Source organism: Nyctereutes procyonoides, unplaced genomic scaffold, assembly GCF_905146905.1.
Source record: "Nyctereutes procyonoides isolate TBG_1078 unplaced genomic scaffold, NYPRO_anot_genome, whole genome shotgun sequence".
Lineage (NCBI taxonomy): Eukaryota > Metazoa > Chordata > Mammalia > Carnivora > Canidae > Nyctereutes > Nyctereutes procyonoides.
In genome coordinates this window covers 10,130,595-10,155,497 of record NW_026575144.1, presented here as the reverse complement: position 1 = coordinate 10,155,497, position 24,903 = coordinate 10,130,595, and the positions used below count along the sequence as shown (strand labels likewise).

The 24,903-nt window shown below is 47.7% G+C and overlaps 1 protein-coding gene across 1 annotated transcript in view; it reads right to left on the bottom strand.

Moving 5' to 3' along the window:
• GALNT2 (polypeptide N-acetylgalactosaminyltransferase 2) overlaps positions 1 to 9,418 on the bottom strand; it is a 188,090-nt gene extending 178,672 nt beyond the window's left edge. Inside the window, exon 1 of the mRNA XM_055308792.1 lies at positions 9,075 to 9,418. Within this exon, the coding sequence (XP_055164767.1) occupies positions 9,075 to 9,200 (126 nt within the window). The 5' untranslated portion in view covers positions 9,201 to 9,418. The remainder of the gene's footprint in view (positions 1 to 9,074) is intronic.
• Between the last annotated feature and the right edge of the window lie 15,485 nt (positions 9,419 to 24,903).

Here is a 24,903-nt window from a genome sequence, read left to right as displayed (position 1 = left end):
ATTGATGGCATCATGCATAACCCCCATAAAGGACCTAAGATCCCTCATAAATGCCAACATTTTCTCTGAAAAGCAACTGGAAGCTCTCACTTGAGAACCAGGAGAATCTGCAGTTTCCTACCATGCCACCTCCCTACAACAGCTGTAGGCAATGAAGTTACATGTCCATTTTATTTCCCACAAATACTACAGATTGCAGAGCATCAACGTACGCCACATTGCCAAGCACAACCTCTCCAAGGCCCGGGCATCAGGCAGGCTTCTGACCTCTGGTTTCCTACAGGCTGGTTTTCCTGCAGGAATCAACAAGCCCCATCGCCCATAGCAACTCCCAGAGATTACATCACAGTGGAAATCCTGCGCTGGAACAGGTGTGCAGGGACCGCAAGGATTTCTTGTTAAGTGATAACATGCGTGGAAAGCATTCTATCAATGTGCAATGCCATTTAACAGTGTACTCAACAATGGACAATGCATGCTTCCCAGGTCCAACTTAGCATCTCATAGAGATCAGCCCAGGAATCAAGCAACGAGATTGTTCCAAAGGCACATTTTACTGAGTTGATGAGCAAACTAACCTGCAGGCACATAAAGCAGCCCCAGGTCCAAAGTGGGACACGGGCATGGGAGCAGGCGTACCATTCTCCCTAGGATGGGTACACGTGGCCCAAGGCTCCATGGGAACAAGAAGACCCAAGGTTCCCACGCCACACAGGAAATCCCACCTATGACAAACCAAAGGCATCAATCTACAGAGGTAAAAAACTAGCTCATTTATTTGGCAAAAGTCAGCATCACGAAGACAGGACACAGCTAAAACCATTGGCTGCGTGTGAAGCGAAGTGAGTCCCAAACATTCATCTGCTTCCAGTTTTGGCTCAAAGCTCACTTCTCCAGTGAGCCGGACCCCCACTCGGTTCCTATCCCCTCCCTCTGCACTTGGCACCTTTCTTCACACTGCAGCAGCTACTTACCTATCCCGGGTTTCGTCTAGCTCCCCACTAAAATCAAAGTTCCATGAGGACAGGGATCCTGCCTGTTGTAGTCCTGCCACGTTCCCAAGCACCCAAATAGTGCCTGTCACACACTAGGTGTTAAAGAAATACTCATTGAAAGGATGAATGAAAGGGACCAGAGCCTGTTTTGACTTCTGCTCCTGCCAGAGGGGCAGCTGGGGACGGTCGTCTTCAGGACAGGCAGATGGCGGATGGAGAACACACAAAACCTCTCACAGCGCAAAAGGTTAAAAAATGAAAAAGGCAAAACAGACTGACACTACCATCAAAGCATTACTATGAGTGCTCCAAAATGCCTTCCAGGAATGCTCTGACAAGGGGCAGCAGGATGAGGGCATGCCAAGAGCACGGCAAGGCCGGCTCCCGACAGCAAGCCACATGCCATGCTGCTGGCCGCCAGACACCTTCCAGGCCCCGAGCTGCCACAAAGCCCACCACCCCCCGAGGCCCCGGGAGATTCCTCCCAGCAGACGACTCTGGGTCAACCACCCACCAGCTCCGCCACCTTGGGAAAGTCACTCCCCGTCTCTATACTTCAGGCTCCATCAGTAAAATGACAGAACCGAAGGGGCTATCAGGAGGAGTCGCTGAGTTCATATTGACAGAGCAGCGTTAGGACGTGGCCTGGCACACAGTGGGTGCTAACAGCCTAAGTGTTTATTAGATTAAAACCCTTGTCCCGGGGGTTCCACCCCTGACCACACAAAGAGGCCATCCTGCCCTGCTAGGATCTAACCATAAAAGTCACAGAGAGAAAAGAAATGAAAGTTAACATAGACACAGCAGTGGCTCTCAATGAGGGATGTCTCTGTCCTCCAGGTGACAATTGGCAGTGCCTCAAGACTCTGTTGGTTGTCACATGTGGGGTCAAGGCCACGGAAGCCACTAAACGCCCGATGATACGCAGTGTAGCCCCACACAACAAAGATTATCTGTCTCCAAATAACAACCAGGTCAAGCCCGAGCAACCCTGATCGGGGGTGATCACGCCCCACAAGGACCCTGACAAAACACGTGTCCAGTTTGGGGCTCTGGAAAGTCAGTAACTCCGTCCCAGCTAGACTGACCATTCCTCCCCGCAAAGAATCCCCAGGCCACAAACAGCTACCCCGGCAGGATCGGGTAACCAGCACTCAGGGCCTGAGAGACCCTGGGGAGGGCAGAGGCCGAGGAGACAGAGGAGAGTTTGCCCAGGCAGGCGGCCCAAGGCAGCTTTGATGCCCACTGTGAGCCACAGTGACCGGCCCATTCCACGTCCCCAGACAGCCACCCCTTAGCCGCTGCTTCACAACAGCCAGCTCCTGTAACACGTGGGGCTCACGGCACAGAATTCCCAAAGCCTGGCAGAGCTGTTTCAATTTAGGCCCGGGAGTGAGATTCTATGTGACCGTTTTTGGTTTTCTCAGACCCAGCCCCAGTGAATCACTGCCTTCTACATTCCAGCCTGCTAAGAAACCCAATGTGTATAAAACGACATGTTTCCCAGGCCTGTAATCCCGGACATGACGGAATGCAAAAATGCCAAGTGTCTCACTCTATGCTCCAAGAGGCAGAGTGAGGGCAGGAGCAGAGATCTACCTGCCTAGGCCAAGGGACCAAGGGTGAGAGTGACGTGCTCCACCAGGGAAGGCCTTGTTGGCTCCTTGAGTCTGGTTTTTGTTTTTGTTTTTTAAGATTTTATTTATTTATGAAAGACAGAGAGAGAGAGAGAAGCAGAGACACTGGCAGAGGGAAAAGTAGGCTCCCTACAGGGAGCCCGATGCAGGACTCGATCCCGGGATCACGACCTGAGCCAACGGCAGATGCTCGACCATGAAGCCACCCAGGTGCCCCGAGTCTGGTTTTTTATTTCCTAGAAATGGTCCCATGATCAGAAAGGAGAAAGGTGGAGGAGGCTCTCCTGAGTAGACAGGTAAACCAGACAGGTCCTCCTGGTACCTCCTGCCATGGAACCAATCCTTAAGGTCAAGCACATGGCTGAAGGCTAGAGAACCTTCACACCAGCTAAGAAACAAAGTCTGATTCCACTCTGCGGGCATGAGTGTCCATAGGAGGGCTCCCTCCAACACGCAGGCATGAGTGTCCACAGGAGTACTCCCTCCAACACATTCAATCTAAACTCTCAAAGAAGGGACATTCCTTACCAGGCCCAGCCTTTCCTAAAACCCTCTCAGGTGGGTTTGCTTGTGGAAGTACCGGGAGGTCTGCCTTCAAAAACTTCACCAAAAAGGCAGTCTGGAGGCAAGGATCCAAGACAACAAGAGGGGAACAAGGGTCCCCAGTAGCAGAGACTCAAACACACCCTCAAGGGGAAAGATGACCCTTCAGGTCAGAGAAGTGAGACCAGGCCAACAATTCCTTGGATCCAAGCAGCACACTTACATGAGTGATACTCAGCATGTTTAAGTATCACCGTGATGTGGACGCAGAGGTAGGGTACAAAAGGCCCCTGCAGTGGCAGCTTTCAATTCTTTGGTTGCTGATCATGGTGAAGGGATTCCCAAGGGAAGAGACCAGGATAGCCAGGGGCTGGGAATCATTCAGAGTCTTAGGAGTGACATTTACTTACCAACCAGTATGGAAGTATCCCCCTATTTTAATCTGTGTGGCATCACTGTATGGGTGTGTTTCCATTTGGACATCCACCCAGCTTATATGTCTCAGCATCATCTCATCCATGCAAACCTTCCAGAAGAGGATTCACAAGGAGAAATGCAGAAGAACAAAAGCAGGGAGTGGATTTGGCCAGGTTTGGCTACTTTTCTCATCCCTCGAATTCTGCTGGGCCAGCTAGGAGGCTGCATAGATTTTCTTTTTTTTTCCCCAGGAATACCCTGAGTCCTTCCTGGGATCTCAGCCAGAACCTCAAAGTGAACTCCTGTGTGTGCCTGTGTCTCTGCCCCAGGCAGTCTCAGCCTCACCCTCATCACCATCACCACCACCACCACCACCTCCTCCTCCTTCCACTAAGCCAACTGCCTCGGATTTGCTAGAAGGTAGGCAGCATAGCATTGCCTGCTTTGAAATCGACATCCTCCCAAACTTACTTCCCACTCCCCAAAGATCTGAAAAACATGAATGGCAGAAACAAAATATTATATGCATATAGAGATATAAATGCGTGCATGCCCAGTCATTTTCCTGACCACCTCTTGATTACCTCTTCCTCTGATCCAAATAGGAAACCCACCACGCATGAGGAGGTATGGTGAAGAGATTTACAGAGGGCCTGAAGGCCACGTACAACCTCTACCAGTTGGGTCTCCTCAACCCTACCTCAAGGTTTGACAGCCTGAGCAAGCTGACCCTACTCTGTACTGGGTACAGCCACTTCTTTTCCATTTTTGCTAGAGGGTTAAGGGAAGCGCTCATTACTTTGGCACTGTTTATCAGTCACAATCTGTTTCCATTATGTTTGAGCACCCAGAGGCAGCCACAACATAACTTGGGAACAGGGAAACTTGATTTTCTTTAGAGAAAAGTTTATATTACAGTGCCATTTGTCAGATTCTCTGGCGATAGTGTTTTTCCCCCCTCTGCTGCCCTCCCTGCCTCAGCTTCAAACTCTCATTTCAAATGGAATTTCTTTAAACTCCAAACTGATTATAGGTGGCGAGGTGTAGTATGGGTCCCCTCCTGCACATACACCCACAGACTCACGTATCTACTGACACCCATCAAAGCACATGGCAGCTTCATGTTCCACCTCAAACCACTCAGCCAGAGCAGTCATAGCTCCCCTCCCGCCAGGAGAAGCAAGGCTGCAGAGACAGCGGGGAGCCCAGATCGTAGGTGGGGAATGGAGCAGGCTGGCTTCCTTGCCACAGGAAGTCTCCACTGAAGGGCACGTTTATCACACACTCTGTTCACACAATCGCCAGAGAAAGATGTGCCCTCCATCCAGCTTGCCTGCTGGCTGCCAACAGGTGGGGACCCCACTCCTATACCGCAGCTAGGCAAGAGAGAGCTGGCGAGTCCGGACTGCGTCCCCCAAAGGCAGTCCTTAATGTCATTCAAGGTTCTTTAGAACAAGCCCAAATAAACCAAACAAATCAATCTCAGAGGAATGGATGAAAGCTAAAGAAAAAATAAAAACATCAACGATTTTCCAGAGAGCAAGAAGACACTGCGGATTCCTGGTTCAATATTCGGCTTTTTCAAGGAGTATTGTGGCTTTTTACTTGTTCTTTATCACCACCCCCAGCCCCAAAACCATTTATTCAGCATCTACTATTTCTCAACACCTACTAATGGCATTTAGCTGCCATAAGGTGAAAACGATTATTGCCACTGTAAAGATGAAAAACTGAGGGTCAGAGAGTGAATTAGTAAAGGTCACTAAGCAGTAGGTGGTAGCAAGCTAACGTCACTCAGTGCCAATAAATGGATTCATGCCATTCCTCTTCCTGTGAATGTCCATAACCCAGCTCAAGAAACATGACTGTTTCCCTGATAGACCAAACTGAGAATCAATGAGTCAGCTTGGCATGTGAAGCCCTCTTCGGCCCAGTCCCCACCTCCTTCTCCAATTTCATAACCCACTGTTCCCCTATACACGCACCACACTCCAACCAAGTGAGGTCTCTCACCACTCCCTCCTCCCTGCAAATGCCTCCTACAAGAATACTGCCCCCCCAGCCCTCCACCCTCGAACCCCCAAAGCGAGGGCTGCAACAGTTCATCCACTCATCAAGGAAGGATGGGAAGTGAACAGGATGCCCAGGCCTTGGTCATGTCCTTCAGCTAACACTCTCCCCTACCTCCTGAGGATGTGAGCAGCACAGACAAGGGATCTCAGGCTGGACATGCTCTCTTTTGGTAGAGATCATTCTTCACAAACTGGGAAACCATTCCCTTTCCATCCTCAACCGGCCACACTTTACCCAGAGGCAGGCTCACTGCAACAGAAATCCCTTCTTCTCTTCTATAGCTCTATCCACTGCCAACCTGCCAAGGCCTGGGGAGACTTAACATGATTAAAATTGTAAAGCATTTAAGATGTTTAAAGGAAAGGCATCATTGAAGTGCAAATCATCAATTTGGGGGGGGGGGGAAGCAAACTATGGGAGGAGTGCAGAGATCTATACATGTGTAAATGGTGTAATTTTAAACATTATGCATAAACTGATTGACTACCCACCCTGAACCTCAGCATTGAGTCCCAAATGGTGCAGCGATGCCCAGATTGCTTTTGAGCACCTGTTCCTGTTCACTGTATTAGATCTGCAATCTGAGGTGAGTTGACTTTGTGGGTTTTGCCAAATGGAGAATAACAGTCCTGAGATCAGTTATTTAACAGGCAGGGCACACAGCGACAAGCCCGGGCAGGGGTGCTGAAGCAGCAGAAACACCAGGCAGGCTCCCATCAGACAATCCCCCAAAGCCTAATACTGAAGCCTGGTACCCCGTGAAAAACATCAGGGCAGAGCGAAACGTGCTAAATACAGAACAAGAGCCTTGACTTATAGCATAGTATGAATCAAGAGAAGAAACATTAATTCCACTTGCATCTAAAAAACTATAGCTATTATTTACATTCTGCCTTCACTTGCATACCACATGATCTTTTTTAAGTCCATACTTTGCAAGCCCCCCCCCCCAAAAAAAAACCAACAGATTTCCTTTCATCATAAGGATGAACTAAATTTGAAGACTCTTTAGTCTTTAAATCCATGGAAACAATTCAGGAGGAAGGAAGACTACCCAGTTTTACACTCTAGATTAGGAAATTCAGGACAGCGGGGTTCTATTCAGGTCCTCCAGAATGGTCTCACAGCTTCGACTTTTATACCAGCATCCACAACCCTAAGCTAATGAGTCTTTTGCTGTGATTTCAAAAGCTATTGCATTTACACACCTCTTCCTCAACTGACAAATCACTAAACCATTCTAAGGGCTAGGATTAAATTTTATGGTTCGTTGACAGAAAGAATAGAATCCCAAATCACCAATCCATGTATAATTGTTCATTTCCCACACATTTTTTTTCCTACCTGATCTCCATACCTTCCCATTGCCACTAGGTCACAAAGAGTTCTTGGATTTTTTTCTTTCAATTAAGGATACCCCTCAAAAACCAGCCGCTGAAGGCCACCAGGGAGAAAGCAGCCTCTCTGGATGCTAAGGACACACTGTTGCTGTTTCTAATCACAGGTACTAAGGAAAGTACTAAACCCAAGGAAAGAGAAATACCAGTGTGGCTTATTTGTTTGTTTTTCTTTTGCATGAAAGGCAGAAGGCTTTGCCAGGGCCCACCAGCATACCAGACCTTGCAGACCTGCCAAGGCCTAGTTTATTGCAAAGCAAAGTCTTGAAAAGAATTTCAGTTTAACATGAGCATAGTTTTCAAAGGGCTGCAGTGCTCCTACTGGAAGCAGTGCTCTTCACCATTCAAGAATAAACAAGAGACTTCAGGTACATCTACAGCAGTTCTCTGCATTAAAAAAAGAAAAAGAAATTGGGCTAAGAGCACCCTGTTGGCGCAGAACTAAGCTAGGCCAATTCACCACATGGAAAGACTTTCCATTTCTGTTCCCTCCGGATAAAGCAAACCCATGCAATTTCCCAAGACTCAAACAAGATACCTACCTCCATCTAATACCTTCAGGTGAGAATGAATGAATCAGTGAATCAATGACACAAACAGGGGGGGAAACCTCAGAAGCGGCCAAACCTCAGCGTTGACTTCACCTGTCTGACTTTAAAAAGGCTAAAAAGTCTGTTCATGTACAGTCGGTCCCGTCTGGCTTGTTCCAGGCTACCATTGCCTAGTTCCAGCCCAACCCGCCGCCCACCTCCTTGAACTCAGAATTTCCTGGGTTCGCGGTGACACTAAACGCCACAGTAATGAGGGTTACAGGATTTTGGAAAAGACAGCGCTGCTTCCAAAGCCTCTTGCCCACTAAGCGCCACAACCCCGCGGGCGGCATGTGCCCAGCCAAAGCCCTCCGCTGGCAGCGGGCACGCGGCCGCAGGACCCCGCCGTCGGGGCTTCCCTGGCCGCCCCATTTCCTCCCGAAAACGCCCGGCTGTCCGGGGGGCTTACGCGGTCCCCAGGGCCTAGCCCCTCGGCCCCTGGGAGCCTGCTCAAAGCACGCCCATAGGACAGGGACCATCCCCGCGTAACCAGGCAGCGGGGCTGGGAAAGGCACGCGCCGGGCGCCCGGGCCAGGCGGGGCCAGGAGGGTCGGGCCGAGCTGGCCGGAGCCTAGAGCCGCGACCGAGGGGGGGGGGGGAGCCGGGGGGCGGGGGCGGGGGTGTCTGTGGCCGGCCCCACTCCGGGCGCAGGGGCGCGCGGGCCCCCGCTCACACCCGCCCAGGGAGCCCCTTCTATCCGGCACCCGGCTGGCTGCACCCTCCGCCGCCGCCCCCAGGGCCGATGGGCAGAGAACGCGGCAGGGACCCCGAGCTGCCCCCAACTCCCGCCGCGCGGTGACAAGGGGGAAAGGGGTGAGGATCTGCAGCGGCTTGTATCAAAGGGCTGGGAAGAAACTTGGACTCCTCTCCCGTACCTGGCACTCTGGAAAGGCGGCCGCCTCTCCCTCCCCTCCTCCCCTCCTCCCCTCCTCCCCACCCCTCCGTGTGTCCCAACACCCCCGCCGCCAAACTTCCCACCGCAGGGACCGGGCTCCCGGCGGCCGGACCAGACTCAACTTCAATTACGCGGAGCAGACGGGGGGACGTCTACACAGCAGGACGCGCACGGAGGGGCAGGGGGGCGCCGGGGAAGGCGTCCGGGGTCCGGCAGGGCCGCCGTCTCCCGAGCCGGCCGAGCGCCGAGGGGCCGGTGCGCCCCTGCCCCGGGGGACCGGCTGGGAGGCCGGCGGAGGGGAGCGGGGGCCCGAGCGGAGGTCCGGGCGGAGGGGCGGGAGCCCCGGTCGGCGCCCGGCCCGCCTCGGCCCGCCTCGTCCCGCCTCGTCCCGCCTCGTCCCGGCGCGGGGTCCGCAGCGGGGCAGGGGGCGCGTCGGCGCGGGAGGGGCTGGCGGGGCTGGGGGGGAGGGGGGGAGGGGGGCCGGGGCCCGGGGGGGCGGTCGGGCCCGGGCAGGGCGCCCCACTCACCTTCCTGCCGGCGCCGCCGCCCGCGCCCGCGGCCAGCGCGGAGCCGCCCCCCGAGTACATGTAGTAGGCGATGCCCAGCACCCACAGGAAGGCGAAGCAGAGCAGCATCCGCGAGCGCCGCCGCATTCTCCCCTCTCGGCCGCCGGCCGCGGCCGCCGCTGCTCGCGAGTGCTGCCTGGGGCCGGCGCGGGCGGGGAGCGGGGAGCGGGGAGCGGGGAGCGGGGAGCGGGGAGCGGGGAGCGGGGAGCGGGCCGGGGGAGGAGCGGAGGAAGGGGAAGGGCGCGGCGGCGGCTCCTCCTCCGGCGCGGGCTGCTGCTCGGCGGCGGCGAAGGCGGCGCGCGCCCGGCGCCCGAGCTCCGCCCCGGGCCGGGAGCGCGGCGCGGCGCCCGAGCAGGAAGCTGCGGCCTCGGAGGCGGCGAGCGGGTCAGGGAGCAAAGGGCGACCAATCGGCGGCGGCTGCGGGGGCCGGGACGCGGGCGGGAGGAGGGGATTGCCGCGTCTCCATGGCGGCAGCACGCGGGGCTCCGGCGGGAGGGCGTCCGCGGGCCCGGCCCCGCCCCGCCCCGCCCCGCCCCTCTGCGTCCTCCCCGCCGCGGCCCCGCCGCCCCCGTGAGTGACAGGTGGCGGCCCGGCCCGGCCCGGCCCGGCGGAGCGCGCGCACGTGCGCACACACACGTGCACCCGCACCGGGGCCCGCCGAGGAGGCCGTGGGCGCCCCGCTCCCGGGCCTCGGGGACCCCTCGGGCTCGCCCTTCCCGGCCGGCCCGCCTGAGCGCTGTGGTGCAAACCCGCCTGCTGGACCCGACTTCGCCCCTGCTCGCTGCAGTTTTCTTTCTAATCTCGCAGCAAAACATCCCTGGTCCCCGGTTGTGAATTGTATGTATTTATTTAGTCAGAGGTGGGGGCCCACAGGTAGAATGCGAGCGGTCAAGGGAACGTTTTTCCGAGAATGGACAGCCCTCAGTCGCAGGATTGTTTTTGTTTTATTTTGTTGTTAAGAAACGCGAAAGAGGAAGAAGGGATGCAACGTGGTTTTTTTTTTTTTTTCCATCTTTTCCTTTGAATGTGTTGCTTTCTTAAGAGAAGAAAGAAGAGTTAGCACATAAACATCTCAGGAAAATACATGTCTTGTAACAGATCTCTGTAACCTTGACGATGCCCTTGCCACACGCAAAGTTTCCCCGTGCTCCTAAGAAGAAAGAACTGTTACTCGGCGCTGGTTGTTTCGAAAGCGATTTCAGGAGCTTCTCCGTCTGCAGGATAAGGCAGCTGCCTGAATCTGAATCTCTACTCACCAAAATACAAACACAAACAAGCCTTCAGCACCACTAGGAGAGGGAATGCCGGGAACTGAACTTCTAATTACTTCTTGAGTAGAAGAAAGAAAAGACATCCGATTCCAGCAGCGCTCCTTGCACTGCTGCCAAGGACTTAAGTGAAGTCCCGGCTTAAAGCCTCTACAAAGAGAAAGTCCAACACCAAAAACTAAAACTGAACACAGGTCAGGTACTTAACAGGGAAGAGGTTTGAAAGAGAATGGGACAGGAGGTGGCAGCCTTGAAGAAGCCTTGCTTCTGGGAGAAGTCAAATAAATAAAGAGAGGGTAATGCCCTTTGGAGGCCTAGCAGAGAAGGGAAGAGAAGGAAGTACAAAGGGCAAATTAAAGATCCTACAGAAATAAAAGACGGCCAGTCCCTCCCCCAGACAGTTATCTATTAAAAACTGCACTTCACTCTACAAATAGAACTGGGAATCCAGTGTCAAAATTCTTAGTAACGGGATAACATCAAATTGAATGAATACAAAACTACCACAAAAAGAAAACAAAAAAGGAATCACATTTCCTATGACAAAAAAAAATGAATCCTGACATTTTTGGCTGATGACACACACACACACACACACACACACACACACAAAACCAGGAAGCAGAAGAAATTGTTACACCACACATCAAACTACCAAACTGAACAAAGCATCATGTATATGGACACACACACACATACACAATATGTGTACATCTAGACAACTACAATCAGAAATTCAAAAACTAAGAACAGACTAGACAAAAATTAAGAAGCAATACAATTAAAGCTCATCAAATTCAGGAAAAATATGGAAAAGAAGACAAAAAAATCTGAGAAACAAAAAATAATTATGAAATGCCCATGGGAGAATATAGTCAAATATATGTAAAAGGACACTGAAGAATGGCAAGAAAATAATCAAGAAATTGAACAATAAGAAAGAAAGAAGCAAAAAGTGTTCAAAGAGAAGTGGTTGAGGTAAAAGGAAAGAAGAACCAAAATACATATAACTGGAGTCCTCGATGTAGGCACACCAGTGAAGCAGAATTAGTATTAAAACGAATCCCAGATGTAATGTTTGACATGTTAGCTACATCATCATGGGTAATGCTGTATGGCATATTTGAAAGTTATTAGGAGAGTAGGTCCTAGGAGTTCTCATTACAAGGAAAACTTTTTTTTTCTCCTTTTGTATCTATATGAGGTAATGAATGTTAACTTTATTGTGGTCATCACTTCATAATATATGTTAGTCAATTCATTATGCTGTACAAATTATATGGTGCTTATGTAGTTATGTAAATTCTGAATTCAGAAATAGGAGAAAATTTCAATTATATATCAAAATTACCTTCCATGTACCTTGAAAAACTATTCTGGAATAATCAACTCCAAAATATATCTGAGTAAAACTATTGGATTTTAAAGGCAACAAGATCAAATTACTTATGGGGATCACAAATTTAGGCTGGCATCAGACTTCTTTTTTTAAAAAAAAGATTTATTTATTTATTCATGAGAGACACAGACAGAGACATAAGCAGAGGGAGAAGTGGGTTCTTTGCAGGGAGCCTGATGTGGGACTCGACCCCAGATCTCAGGATCATGATCTGAGCCAAAGGCAGGAGCCACCCAGGCATCCCTGCATCAGACTTCTTAAAATCAACATACAAAGCAACACAACAATGGAGCAGCATTTATAAGAAACTCAATGCAAGAAAATACCAGCCAAGGATTTTTGTGTCCAGCTACGAACCAACAGATAGGAACTGAGTGCAAAAATTCAGAGACCATTATATGCCTTTCCTGGAGAATTAACTTCCTTCATCCAAGAGAAAACTCCTAGATAATTAACTGAGGAAAACCAGCAAAATGATTGATGGAGAGCATTTATATATTTAATTGGTTGAAAGAATAGTATGTATGCATTATCTTTTCTGGTAAAGTAAAACACAAACAACTAGAAGCAATTGAAGGAGAAGGGAGAAAGAAAAAAACAATCATATCATTGACTATTAAATAGGCAATAGATGAAAAAAATAGGCAATAGATGGATGGAAGTCAAAGGAGACCATGTAGAATGGACAGATGAGATGTTAAAAGAAACAAAGGAAGGAACTAAGGGTAATATAATAATATAAAACTTGACCACAAAGCAAAATATAAATATTCCCAAATATCAAATCCTATTTTAAAACCCTAAGAGAAAAAATTTTAAAACAGCAAAGAATACATGCCAGATAGTGGGGGCAAAAAAACACCACAGTAAGTATAGCATAACACATGTGGTATTGTAAAAGAAAATAATATGACAGAATTGATATCACAGTGTCATTACAAATGGGCTTAATTTACCAATTAAAAGATTTCCAAGGGGTACCTGGGTGGCTCAATTAATCAGCTGAGGTCCTGATCTCAGGGTCCTGGGATCCAGCCCCAGTGGGTCTCTGTGCTCAGCAGGAGCCTGCTTAAGGATTCTCTCTCCTTCTCCTTTGGCCCCTCTCCTGATTAAATAAACAAGTCTGAAAGAAAGAAAGAAAGAAAGAAAGAAAGAAAGAAAGAAAGAAAGAAAGAAAGAAAGAAAGAAAGAAAGAAAGAGAAAGGAAAGAAAACCCAAATCTAAAAAATGCAGGAGCTGTGATCCCAATATCAAAGCAGAACAGACCAAAGAACATCAAATGAAACAAAGAAGGACAATTAATAGCCAAAACTTCAATTCCCAATGAAGACATATCAATTGTATATCAGTAAGGCTTTGATCAGAGGAGTAAAACCATTATTAATGTTATAGAATAAGGAACATATGATAGGGTTTAAACTTTTACAATGTTGAAGGGTAGGAAAAAAGTTAGTCAGACTTCAGGTAGGAAGTCTATTTCCATTTGTGTGGCAACAGGTCTGAAGTCATTGAAATTTTCAGACCTGGCAGTCAAAAAATTTTTTAAAATGCTAGAAGTGACAGTCTGAAGTCATTGAAGTCACTGAACCTTGAGGATGTGAGGCCAAGAAAATAAGCCAGTCACAGGAAGACAAATACTATATGACTCCACTGATACGAAGTACCTAGCATAGTACAACTCCTAAGTACAGAATTTCAGTTTGCGAAGATGAAAAAGTTCTGGAGATGGATGAGGGTGATGGTTGCACAACAGTGTGAATGTATACTTAATGCCAACAGAGCTACATACTTAAAAATTGTCCAAGTGTGGGATCCGTGGGTAGCGCAGCGGTTTAGCACCTGCTTTTGGCCCAGGGCGCGATCCTGGAGACCCAAAATCGAATCCCACGTCAGGCTCCCTGCATGGAGCCTGCTTCTCCCTCTGCCTGTGTCTCTGCCTCTCTCTCTCTCTCATGAATAAATAAATAAAATCTTTAAAAAAAAAAGTCTGTAAACATATGAAAAAATGTTAAACTTCACTCATAGTGGAGCCACAAATTAACAGAGAAACTACCCCCTCACAAACTGGCAAAAATTCAAAAACTTGATAAAACAGTGTTGACTGGACTATAAGAAAGAATAAGGAACAGTTCTGTGAACAGATATGGAGATAACTTCCAGGATATGTTATTAAGTTAAAAAAGCAAAGAGTATATATTATATGCTATTTTTATAAGGTATAAAGGAAAATAATAAACCATACAAATATCTGCTTTTTTTTTTTTTTTTTTTTTTTTGGCAACACAACAGATAGGAACTGAGTGCAAAAATTCAGAGACCATTATATGCCTTTCCTGGAGAATTAACTTCCTTCATCCAAGAGAAAACTCCTGGATAATTAACACAATCACAAGCATATAATAATGATACACCAGAAAACTATGAAATTAGTTATCTATACATGGTGAGAGGATAAGATGGAGGGGATAGAAGGAGGGACACCTCCCTGGGTACAACCTTTTCCTAGATTTGACTTTTGGAAACATGTTAAGGTCCTCCAAAAAGTAAAATAAAATTAACAAAGATGGGGAGGTTCCTTAAAATGTAATCCAAAAAGAAAGACCTGAACCCAACTATATTGCAAATGAATGCCACACTGTGAGAGGGTAAAAGAACTAATATGCATACCTTTCAAACAAAGTACTTGTTATATAACCTCAGCCTACAGAAGGAAACAACTTAAAAAAATTTTTGAGCTCTTCTTTATGTTTTTTTCATAGTGTTATGGTGTGGCAATTAAACTATTTTATGCATATTGTGCAATTGAACACATAAGAAAATGCATTGCTTTGGGGAGCTAAGATTGTTTACTGTAGAAGAAAGAAGATGTGATGTGGAATGATCTATAATGAAAGACAAGGAAAGGGTGAGGAAAGCAAATAAGATTCTTGTGGAGTAGATTTGAAATCAGAATTAACAGTAAATATGTACATATATGTTTATACACCTACATGCATGTACATATTCCCTAGATCTGTCCACTGAAAAGATCCCAGAGCAATGATACCTCAATAGCAATGAGCCCATTTGCAACCAGATCTTGGTTTCTAACACCATTTTCCACTGTAAGAAGATTTCCTTGGAGAAATGATCAATTCAATGACCAGAGTATAGAAGGTACTAGATGAGCCTAGAAGATCTTTTTGTAATGGAGAGTAAGAAATAGTGGTGGAGGAATGTCAAAACATCACAGGAGTCAGCTTGAAGGGCCTCTACCGGCTAAATCTAGACATATATGTATCAAAATAAATATTGAATAAATTAGGAATCTTGAGTACATACTGATAGTAAACAGATAACTAAATAAAGGAGATGGGAGAGATCTTTGTTTCCATAGAATGCCAACTGATAAATGTGAATGGAAGGGTGAAATTGAAAATCACCATTACAGTAAAGATTGGTCGGTGAAAAGGGAGTTTGATAAAGAGGATATTTACAGTGTCTTCAAATATTTTTCAATAGGACATTTATTCATTGCAGAAGGAACTTAGTAACTGTATAGTGAGAAACTGGACAACACCTTGGCCAGGTGATTAAAATTAACATCACTCACAAGGGTCAGATGGATATCATAGATATCTCAGATACCCTGAGAAGGACATATCACTGTTTTGGTATTCTGGCTGAGGGTTTGTAACTTGAATCTCATAATGAATAAATACTGGAAAAAAAAACAAAATTGAGGAACATTCTGTAAAGCAACTAATTTGTATCTGCAGAAATGTCACTATTGTGAAAGACAGGGAATAGGCAAAGAACCATTACAGACTAGTGGACCTAATGAGACCTAACTGAATGCAATACATGATCCTGTGTTAGGAACTCAAAGAATGCTGTAGAGGACATAAATAGGACAATTAACAAAACTGGACTACGGACCGTAGATTAGGCAACAGTATGATGTTACATACTATATAGCATGCCTTAGTGTATCACACAGCGTTGTACTTTCTGATGCTGATAACTGTGCTATTGTTACACAGGAGATTCTTGTTCTCAGGAAATGTGAACTGAAGGTTCAAAGGTCCAAGGGGCAAGATAGAACACAAGTTGCTCTCAAAATGTCAGAAGAAATATGCACAGAGGATGATGCAACAAATATGGCAAAATATAAGAGGGTCTGGGTAAAGAACATATGGGAATTGTCTTCCTAACTTTTCTGTAAGGGTGATATTATAGATATTGAAATCATTTTCTTTAAAAAGTGATTTAACTTACAGTGTGTGCACCCTGGTTGTTAGTTTCATCTTGCAGGTTAGGAAAGCTGGAGAAGCCTGAAATCATTTGGCTAAAGCTATTATAACCTAGGACTCTAAACCCCACTGCAGCCAGCACACACGCAGCTCTGTCTTACCACGACTTTTACCTTTGCTGACTTTCCTACCACACCTCAACACACACTTTCAGCGACTCGTGCATGGTTTCTGTGTTTTTACAGGTAACGAGCTGAGTAGCTAAGTCTCTGTAAATGTTGACTTGCCCTTTATTCAGTGCTGGCACTGTACAGCACTGTGGCTGTCATTTATCAATGTAATATTCTCATGCTGGAAGCCCTTAGGGTTTTTTTCTTGACTGTATAGTACAGTATGAACAGCTACCTATTTGTAGCAACACAGAAATGTAGCTTCAGTATTTCTCTGCCAGTTCACTGTTACTGTTGCCAGAGATGTCAGGAGCCCTGCACAATTTAATGATATTTGTGTCTTTATGCAATGGAAACTTTATGATCTGATAGCTCAATTTTTCTTTGCCTCAAATATTTGAATGAAGGCAAAATACCCAACTAAGAGAGAACAGAAAAACAAAATTACAACGCCTTAACTAGGACCAAAATATTAAACACTAAGATTGGATTATCAGAACTCTTTCTCCCCTGCTGCCCCCAAATTTGAAATGTGTTTACTCAGAGGCTTTTGTTGAAAGAGGAGATTAAAGAGTGTGGCTCAGGTCCCGTCACAGTCCCAGGACCCACCACAGGCTGGCTTTAATGGGAAGGGACACTTTGGAGTATAACACTTCTATCCATTGTGAGTCAAGGACTACTGTCCCTCAAAAGTGCCACTCTGAGTGACAAAAGCTCAAAACTTGCATACCCCATAGAGACATGTGGTGACCACCTGCCACAATCTTCCCTGAAATCTGACTTGCATCATAACTGAGAAAGAATTCATCAATGTGATTTAAGTTAAGGAATTCAATTGCCCTAAAAATATAAACATTAATGATGTGCTTACTACATGCCAGGCACTGTTCCAAGTGCCGTTCATGTATTATTTTATGCAATTATTATTAATCTTCACAACAGCCGATGATGTAAATGCCATTATTCCAGCTTTATATTGAGGCGCGACACTGTTGCATTCCTCGCCCAGGGCAGCTCTGTGCACTGCAGAGCCTGGGAAGGTGAGTGACAAGGAAACATTTGGCCACACCACAGGCAAAATGGGTAACCTGGAGGGCTGGGGCTGGGACTTGACTAAAATAGCACAGCAGGGGCTTTGGGGAGCCAGACACCTTCTGGCTCTTGGTCTGGGTGCTGATTCCATGCTGTGCTGGATGTGAAAAAGGTCAATGGCTTGTGATGTATGTACTCTCTATATGAAATTATAGTTCAGTAAAAACAAAAACAAAAAAAACCAAAACAGGGTGAAAAATCATTGACTTCCTTTCAGTCTCCGTAAATGCGGGGTGAAGCTCACCCCCACTCATCAGCCTCTGTCTGGACCAACCTCAGCACAACTACTTCCTGTCTCCACTTCCCTTCCATGCCTGCCCTGCAACCCACGCTGCTGGAAACATCCCCAGAAACCTCCACACAGCCTCCTGGGTGTCTGGACAAGGAGCTCCTCACCTCACATTAGGGGAATGTCAAGCCATTAATGATGATGAACAGGCCACTGGGCTGCTCACACACCTGATTCTTGCTTTGCATCCCATGGATCTTTCGACCTGGGGCCTCATCTCTGCCTCTCTTGGTCCAGAGGTGGGGAGAGGAGCTCCAGAGAAGAGCTGGGATGTCAGCACCATAGTCCCTCATTCCCCATAGCTCTTGCCCCGTAACCCCCTGCCAAATGGGCCTGGGGAAAGAACATCACCACAACTGCCCTAAAAGGGAATTCTTGTTGGTGGCTTCAGGGTGACCCCCAGCCCCTCCAAGTCCTCTGTAGTGCTTCCTGTTCTCTTTGGCAACACCATGTTGTCAGGTGAAAGTTAGTGTTCTTGCTCCACCTTCCCCTTTTGTAAATCCCTTTACCCAAGACTCCCCCAGAAGACAAGTCCACCGGGTGGCTATGCCACTAGCGCCCCCTGCAGTACAACCTCTGTTAATGCCGATGCAGACCTGCGCTGCCGGTGAGTTTGAGAGCTGACCGGGGAAGTAGGGGACAGCCTTCCGCTGTCCTGGCAATGTGCCCTGTCCACATTCCGCAAAGATGGCAAAGAACCAGTTCCTTTAGTTTTTGTACACTCTGGCATGATAACCTTTCCCTCCCTATGCCCTGGACAGCGAGTAGAACCTTCCAGGTGAAGGGCAGATGCTTCCCTAACCTCAGATGCCCCTCCCCTTCCTCCCCTCCAGCCTGTGGATGACCTCCCTTCCTTTCCAATGAGCTTCTTCCTGGGAGGTCTCTCAGTTCACTGAGTAAATGAACTCCCAGTGTGCCTGTCCCAGCAGTCCCCCAGATAGATCTGGGTTCTGGGGTGAATATATCTCCAACTCTACTAGACTCCTGCTGCGTATTTTACAGCGTTTTCACATACACTATCCCATCAAATTCCTCCTGAGGTAGGTAGTACTCTGCTCATCTTGGAGGATGACCTGAGGCTCAAGAGAATTCAGGGACATTATCCCAAACCATCCAGGAGCTAGCTGACAGCAGCACCAAGGGTAGAAACAGGTCACCTCCCTCCAAATCCCCAGCCTTCTCCCCCACGGCCTGCCCATGCCAGCTGCAGAGTCCCAAGATTGGCTCCGGTGCGCGTGGATGTTCTGAGGAAGTCTCTGATTTATTTATAGTCTATACTCCACTCACTTCCAAAGATAATTGGAGTCATCTTACAAAACCCACAAACACACATCCATAAGATGTACAGAGAAGTGTTGTGTAGGCAGACCATGTAATGGGGGATTTTCCATACCTCCTTCCCCCTGCCAGATTTCTAATCCTGGAGAGCTTTGTAAAAATATAATTTCCTGAGATTCCCATCCCAGACCTACTGAATCAGAATTGCCAAGAGATGAGCTGACTTGTATATAGTGTTTTTATTCCAAATACAAGGAGATAAAGGAGGCTAGCAACAGATTTAAGAGAAGAAGATCATACAGTATATGGCTGATATGGGCTAAAGAGCTCTAATGACTATTGGGAGCCCATGGCAGGCCTTAGTGTTCCCAAAACCACACTTCTCCTGCCCCTGCTTAAGGATGGACACGGTCTATTCTGGAAACAATCCATCTTTGGGGCCTAAACAACCCTTTATCATCCAATAACCAGAGAATGCAACACTATCCTGTGAACTACAGGTCTTTACCACACCTATAAAACCCAAGAAATCTATAAGGAACAAGAATACAGTTTTGGAAAGCAAAGTCATTTTGTGGTCCAAAAACAAATGTCTCCAACTTAAGAAAACATGAAAGGATATTGGATTATTATTTTTTTAAAGATTTATTTATTTATTCATGAGAGACACACAGAGAGAGGCAGGAACATAGGCAGAGGGAGAAGCAGACTTCCTACTGGGAGCCCGATGTGGGACTCGATTCCAGGACCCCAGGATCATTACCTGAGCCAAAGGCAGATGCTCAACCACTTGAGCCACCCAGGCGTCCCAAACGGGTATTGGATTATATTTTGAAATTATTATTAATTTTTAGCTATGATAATGCTGTTGTGGTTATATGGAAAATGTCCTCATTCTTAGGAGGCATGGGCTGAAGTATTTAGAAAGTGAAGTGTCATGATGTCAGCAACTGACTTTCAAATGACCCAGCAACAAAGTTTTTCTATTATACAGAGTTGTAAAAATATGGGTGTAGATTTAGTGAGAGAAATATATGGAGAGAGATAGAAAAAACAAATGTAGAAAAATGCTAATTGTTGAATCCAAGTTGGAGAGCATAATAGGGTTATTGTTGCGTTCTTTCAGTTTTGTCTATGTTTAAAACTTTTCAAAATGAAAAATGGGGAGAGAAAGAAAGAATAAAGAACAAATGAGGGAGATCTGGTGAATAATTGCAGTGAAAATAATCACAATTTTTCCTGGAGAAAAAAAAAAATCCCAGACATCGCAGCCAGACAGAAACATCCGGCATGCTTGGCTGGCTGTCAGTCAATCAATTATTCAACAGGTGTTTATTATGGGTCTGTGCTGGGCTAAAACTTCTCTAAACAGTGAAAGGGAAACAAAGTTGTATACATGGGGCTCCTGTCCTCAAGGCCCTAATGATTAAATTCCGTTTCATGAAACTTTTTTAAAAAAGATTTCATTTATTTATTCGTGAGAGGCAGAGAGAGATGTAGGCTCCCCTTGGAGAACCCAATGCAGGACTCAATTCCAGGACCCGGGAATCACGCCCTGAGCCAAAGGCAGACGCTCAACCAATGAGCGACCCAGGCGCCCCCATTTTATGAAGCTTTTTTGCTCTGGATCTAATTTCTTGGTATAATCTAAAAAAGCCTCTAAGTGATACCTCTGTGAGCAAAGACTTTTCAGCCCCAAGAAGAATGTCTTTGTCAGACACTTTACCGGGAAGAGAAATAATACAGGATGTTCCAGATTTTCAGAAAAAAAAAAAAAAAAAAAAAAAAGGTTATACTAAGAAAATTCCTGAACCATGGGACTCCTGGGTGGCTCAGCGGTTAAGCATCTGCCTTCAGCTCAGGGCGTGATCCCGGGCTCCTGCAGGGATCCCTGCAGGGAGCCTGCTTCTCCCTCTGCCTGTGTCTCTGCCTCTCTCTCTCTCTGTGTCTCTCATGAATAAATAAATAAAATCTAAAAGAAAAAAAAAAAGAAAAGAAAAGAAAAGAAAATTCCTGAACCAGATCCCAAATATGGCCAAAGATTATAGAAATGTGACCTGCTGTGTCTGAAGGGAGGTGAGAGCAGAGCTGGGTCAATGTTAAGGGCAAGTGGAAGCAAGGTGGGACCTCAGTAGCGATGAAGGATGCAGGGAGCCCAGGAGAGAAGAGAGCTCCAGAGGCCCAAAGAGCCTGTAGACACAATGAAGATGGTTCAGGAGAGAGAGACACAGCCATAGCCCGACCTCCTCCAGGGACCAGCAGGGAGCAGGGATGGCAGCCAGTGAGGAAGTCTCGGGCATCACCTTACCCTGGGGGCAGGTCAGGCCAGCTATGGGATCCCTTTCACAAGCCTAATGGTAATATTTCAGGGGTATTTTTGCTTAAAAGGGTAGAGGGAATGAGCATATTTCTCCCCATGAAGATCATTGATAATTCCTCAACATTTCATTGAGTAATTGGGGATAAAGGGTTCAAAGTATGAACTCCCATGGAGGTAAGAGTCATTTGTTCCATAAGAGTATTTTCAAGTTTGTGCTTCATGCCAAGCTCTGTTCTGGATTACTGGAGCACTTTGAGGAAGAGCACGTAGAAGTCTCTGCTGTCAGAGAAATCTGGAGGTGTCTAGTGTGATGTATGCAAGCACTCATCAGTGAGCAGGAAAGACAGGCTCCGGCACCCATCTGCTCCAGAGGAGGCCCTGGGAGTGGGGAGCAGGGGGTATGTCCTAAAGAGTTCCCTGAGGGGCCTGACGATGGTGCTACTGAGGCCAGAGACACAGTGAAGAGGCTCCAGGTTCAGCGACAAACCTTCCAGGCTGCTGACACCCCCTGTGATGGGCCCCATTGACTTCAGCATCCGAAGAGACAAACAGAACCTGCGTTGAAGTATTTCTGACACGCAGCTGTAAGCAGGCAGCTCTGCTTAGAATGATTTATGAAGATGTTTTGTTTTTATTTTTGCACATAGTTGACTTTGAGTAAATGAGCCTTGTTTCTGAGGAATTTCTAATCAAGGTATCGCTGTATAAAACAGCCTTTGCCCTCAAGGAACTTACGGCCTTGCTTGAAAGACAGAGCACACAATAGATAGGAAGGCAATAAATAAAGTGACAAAATGCTGGGTAGGGACAATTAAGGGGTCAACGGAAAATTTAAAATGCAATATACATGATAGAGAGCAAGCCAGGTTTCTACCCGAGTCTCTTTTGGATTTCCAAATAAAAAAGGCTTACGGTGCTTCATCTCCTGCTGATGATCTGTCTTTAAATCAGAAGCTGCCCTCGACCTCAGGTATGAGAAGTCAGAGAAGGGACACCCACGTCATCGTGGGACGGCCCCTCAGACCGCGACATCCAGTTTGGTGAGGTGGGAGCCAGAGGGAGCCAGAGCAGAGCTTTTTTAAAAAATGAATTCAATAGATGATTCCAGGAGGCCCTGGGGTGAAGAGAACCATCCCCTGCCTGGGGGTGGCCGACTGCTGGGTGGGGAGTGAGAATGTTTACGAAGGAAGGAGGCCTGTGTGAAAGACAGAAGCCGCCTCCTGAGCCTCCCACTTCAGGGAGCGCGTGGACAGTGATGGATGGCTTACCAGAGAGTTCTAGTTTTTCCTCCAACCAGTACCTATTAGGCACATGCTTGGCGCCAGGCACTGTGCTAGGAACTTGGGTTATATCCGGGACAGAACAGACTTAGGTTCTCTCTCGAGTTTCTGTTCTAGCAGAGCCATGAGACGAGGGAGCGAGGGCCGGGCCCTAAGCATTGCACATGATCATTGCACCGTTCATTGTACGTGAACGGTGTGCCAGGAGGTAGAAGGTGCTGGACAGAGCGCCCGCAGAGCCCGGGAAGGGGGTGATGTGCATGCCCAGCGGGTGCTCAGGCACGTGGTGTAGGCGAGATCCAAGCCTAGGAAGGGGGTAGGGAGGAGAATTAGCCAAGCAGGTAGCTGGAGGGACGGGATCCCAAGCAGGAGCCAGAGCAGCCAGTGCAAAGGCCCCTGGGGCGGGAGCTAGCCTGGCCAGAGAGACAAACCCCAGGAGGCCAGTGTTGCTGGAACACAACGAGAGAGGGGGGAAAAGGGGAGATCAGATGGACCAAGGCCACAGGGAGTTGAAAATGGAAAATCCCAAAGGGCTAACATAAGGATTTTGCTTCTATTCTGAACACAACAAAAAGCCTGCAGAGGGCCTGGAGCAGAAGATGATACTGTGGCACTGAGGGCCCTGTTGAGATTTGATCATAGAGGGCGGGGGCAGAGGCAGGAAGATCATTCGGGAAGGCACCCAGATGTGGTAGCTCAGACCAGGGTGTGGACAGTGGAGGAGGCAAGAGGCTCAGCCTCTGGATGTTTTGAAGGTAGAACCAGCAAGATTACCTGCGAGGTGAGAGGTGGGGTACGGGAGTTAAAAAACAGGTGATCCCTGGGACATGGCCCTGAGCCCCTGCAAATCAGGAGCTGCCTCAGCTGAGAAGGGAAGGTGGGAGGCAGGGCTGGTTCTTGAGGGATGGTCGGGAGTTCACTGTGGGATGAGTGGGGTCTGAGCCATTTCCAAGACGCCCAAGTGAGGAAGTCAAGAGGCAGTTAGATGCATGTGCCTGGAGGGTGGGAGGGGGCGTGGGGAAGAGACACCTGAGGGTCTGGGTGGAGAGGTGGCGGTAAAGCCGAGAGATGGCAGAGAACACCAAGAGGCAGGCCAAGGACTGAGCTCTCTCTAATGTTACTTAAAAGTTAAACTCAGGGGATCCCTGGGTGGCGCAGCAGTTTGGCGCCTGCCTTTGGCCCAGGGCGCGATCTTGGAGACCCGGGATCGAATCCCACGTCGGGCTCCCGGTGCATGGAGCCTGCTTCTCCCTCTGCCTGTGTCTCTGCCTCTCTCTCTCTCTCTGTGACTATCATAAAAAAAAAAAAAAGTTAAACTCAGTAAAACACGCTATACGTCTAGCATGCAAATAAAGAGAACGGGGCGAGGGGAATCAGAGGGAGAGAACTGAATGTGCTCTTAAGTTTTGCTGCACAGAGGAACAAAGAAATGGGGTGTGATCGGTGAGACAAGGATCAAGAAATAAACATTGTATTTGAGGAAGAGGAGTTTGTGAAGGGAACCAGATTGGATGGCGAGATGACTTTGAGACTGAGGAGATGGCAGGCCATCTGGTGAAAATGCTAGTCACTGTCAGCACTGTGAGGGCCCGCTGAGAAAGGGTGAGTGAGGCCACCGGCACCTGCTCGGGTCTGTGGACCCCAATGGTTAAAACCAGAAATAGACAAGACTACTTAACTCATGCTCTAACTAAACCCATTGTGACTATTTCTTGCTGCACTTCCTTGAGACATTGATGATGGTGTTTTGCAATGACTAGAACTTCCCAACTCCCAGAGCAGAAAAGCCCTGATAGCAATGGAATACCTGAAAGACCACTCCCCACACATCTGCTTTTCTGTCTGTGATCGTGGGCTGAACACATCCTGCCCCCAGCCATGATCATGCAATCACAGCCTGCTGTCTCATACATACCCCCTGAACCTCTCCTATAAAATTCTAGGTGTCCATCCGGCAGGCAATGGTGGAGGCGTGAGCCTGACACCTCCCTTGGCTGCTGGCACCTGAACTAAAGTTCTCTGTTTCTCTTGTCCAAACTCTCATCTCTTGAATTATTGGCTTACTCTTGTGACAAGTGTGTCCGTGTTTGTTGGGCAACAGTGTTGGCCAACCCAACCAAGAGCTATGCCTCTGATTTGTCCAGCCCTTGGGGTTTCTTAGGATGGAGCTTTTGGTCCCAACAGTGCTCCAGAGCTTACCTGTTCCTTTCCTTAGTTAGGGTCTGTGATAGATGGGTCCCCAACATGAAAGAGGGGCAGAAGCGAGTTAAAAATGAATCAGAAAAGACCCCGAATAGCCAGGGGAGTTTTAAAAAAGAAAACCATAGCTGGGGGCATCACAATGCCAGATTTCAGGTTGTACTTCAAAGCTGTGGTCATCAAGACAGTGTGGTACTGGCACAAAAACAGACACATAGATCATTGGAACAGAATAGAGAATTCAGAAGTGGACCCTCAACTTT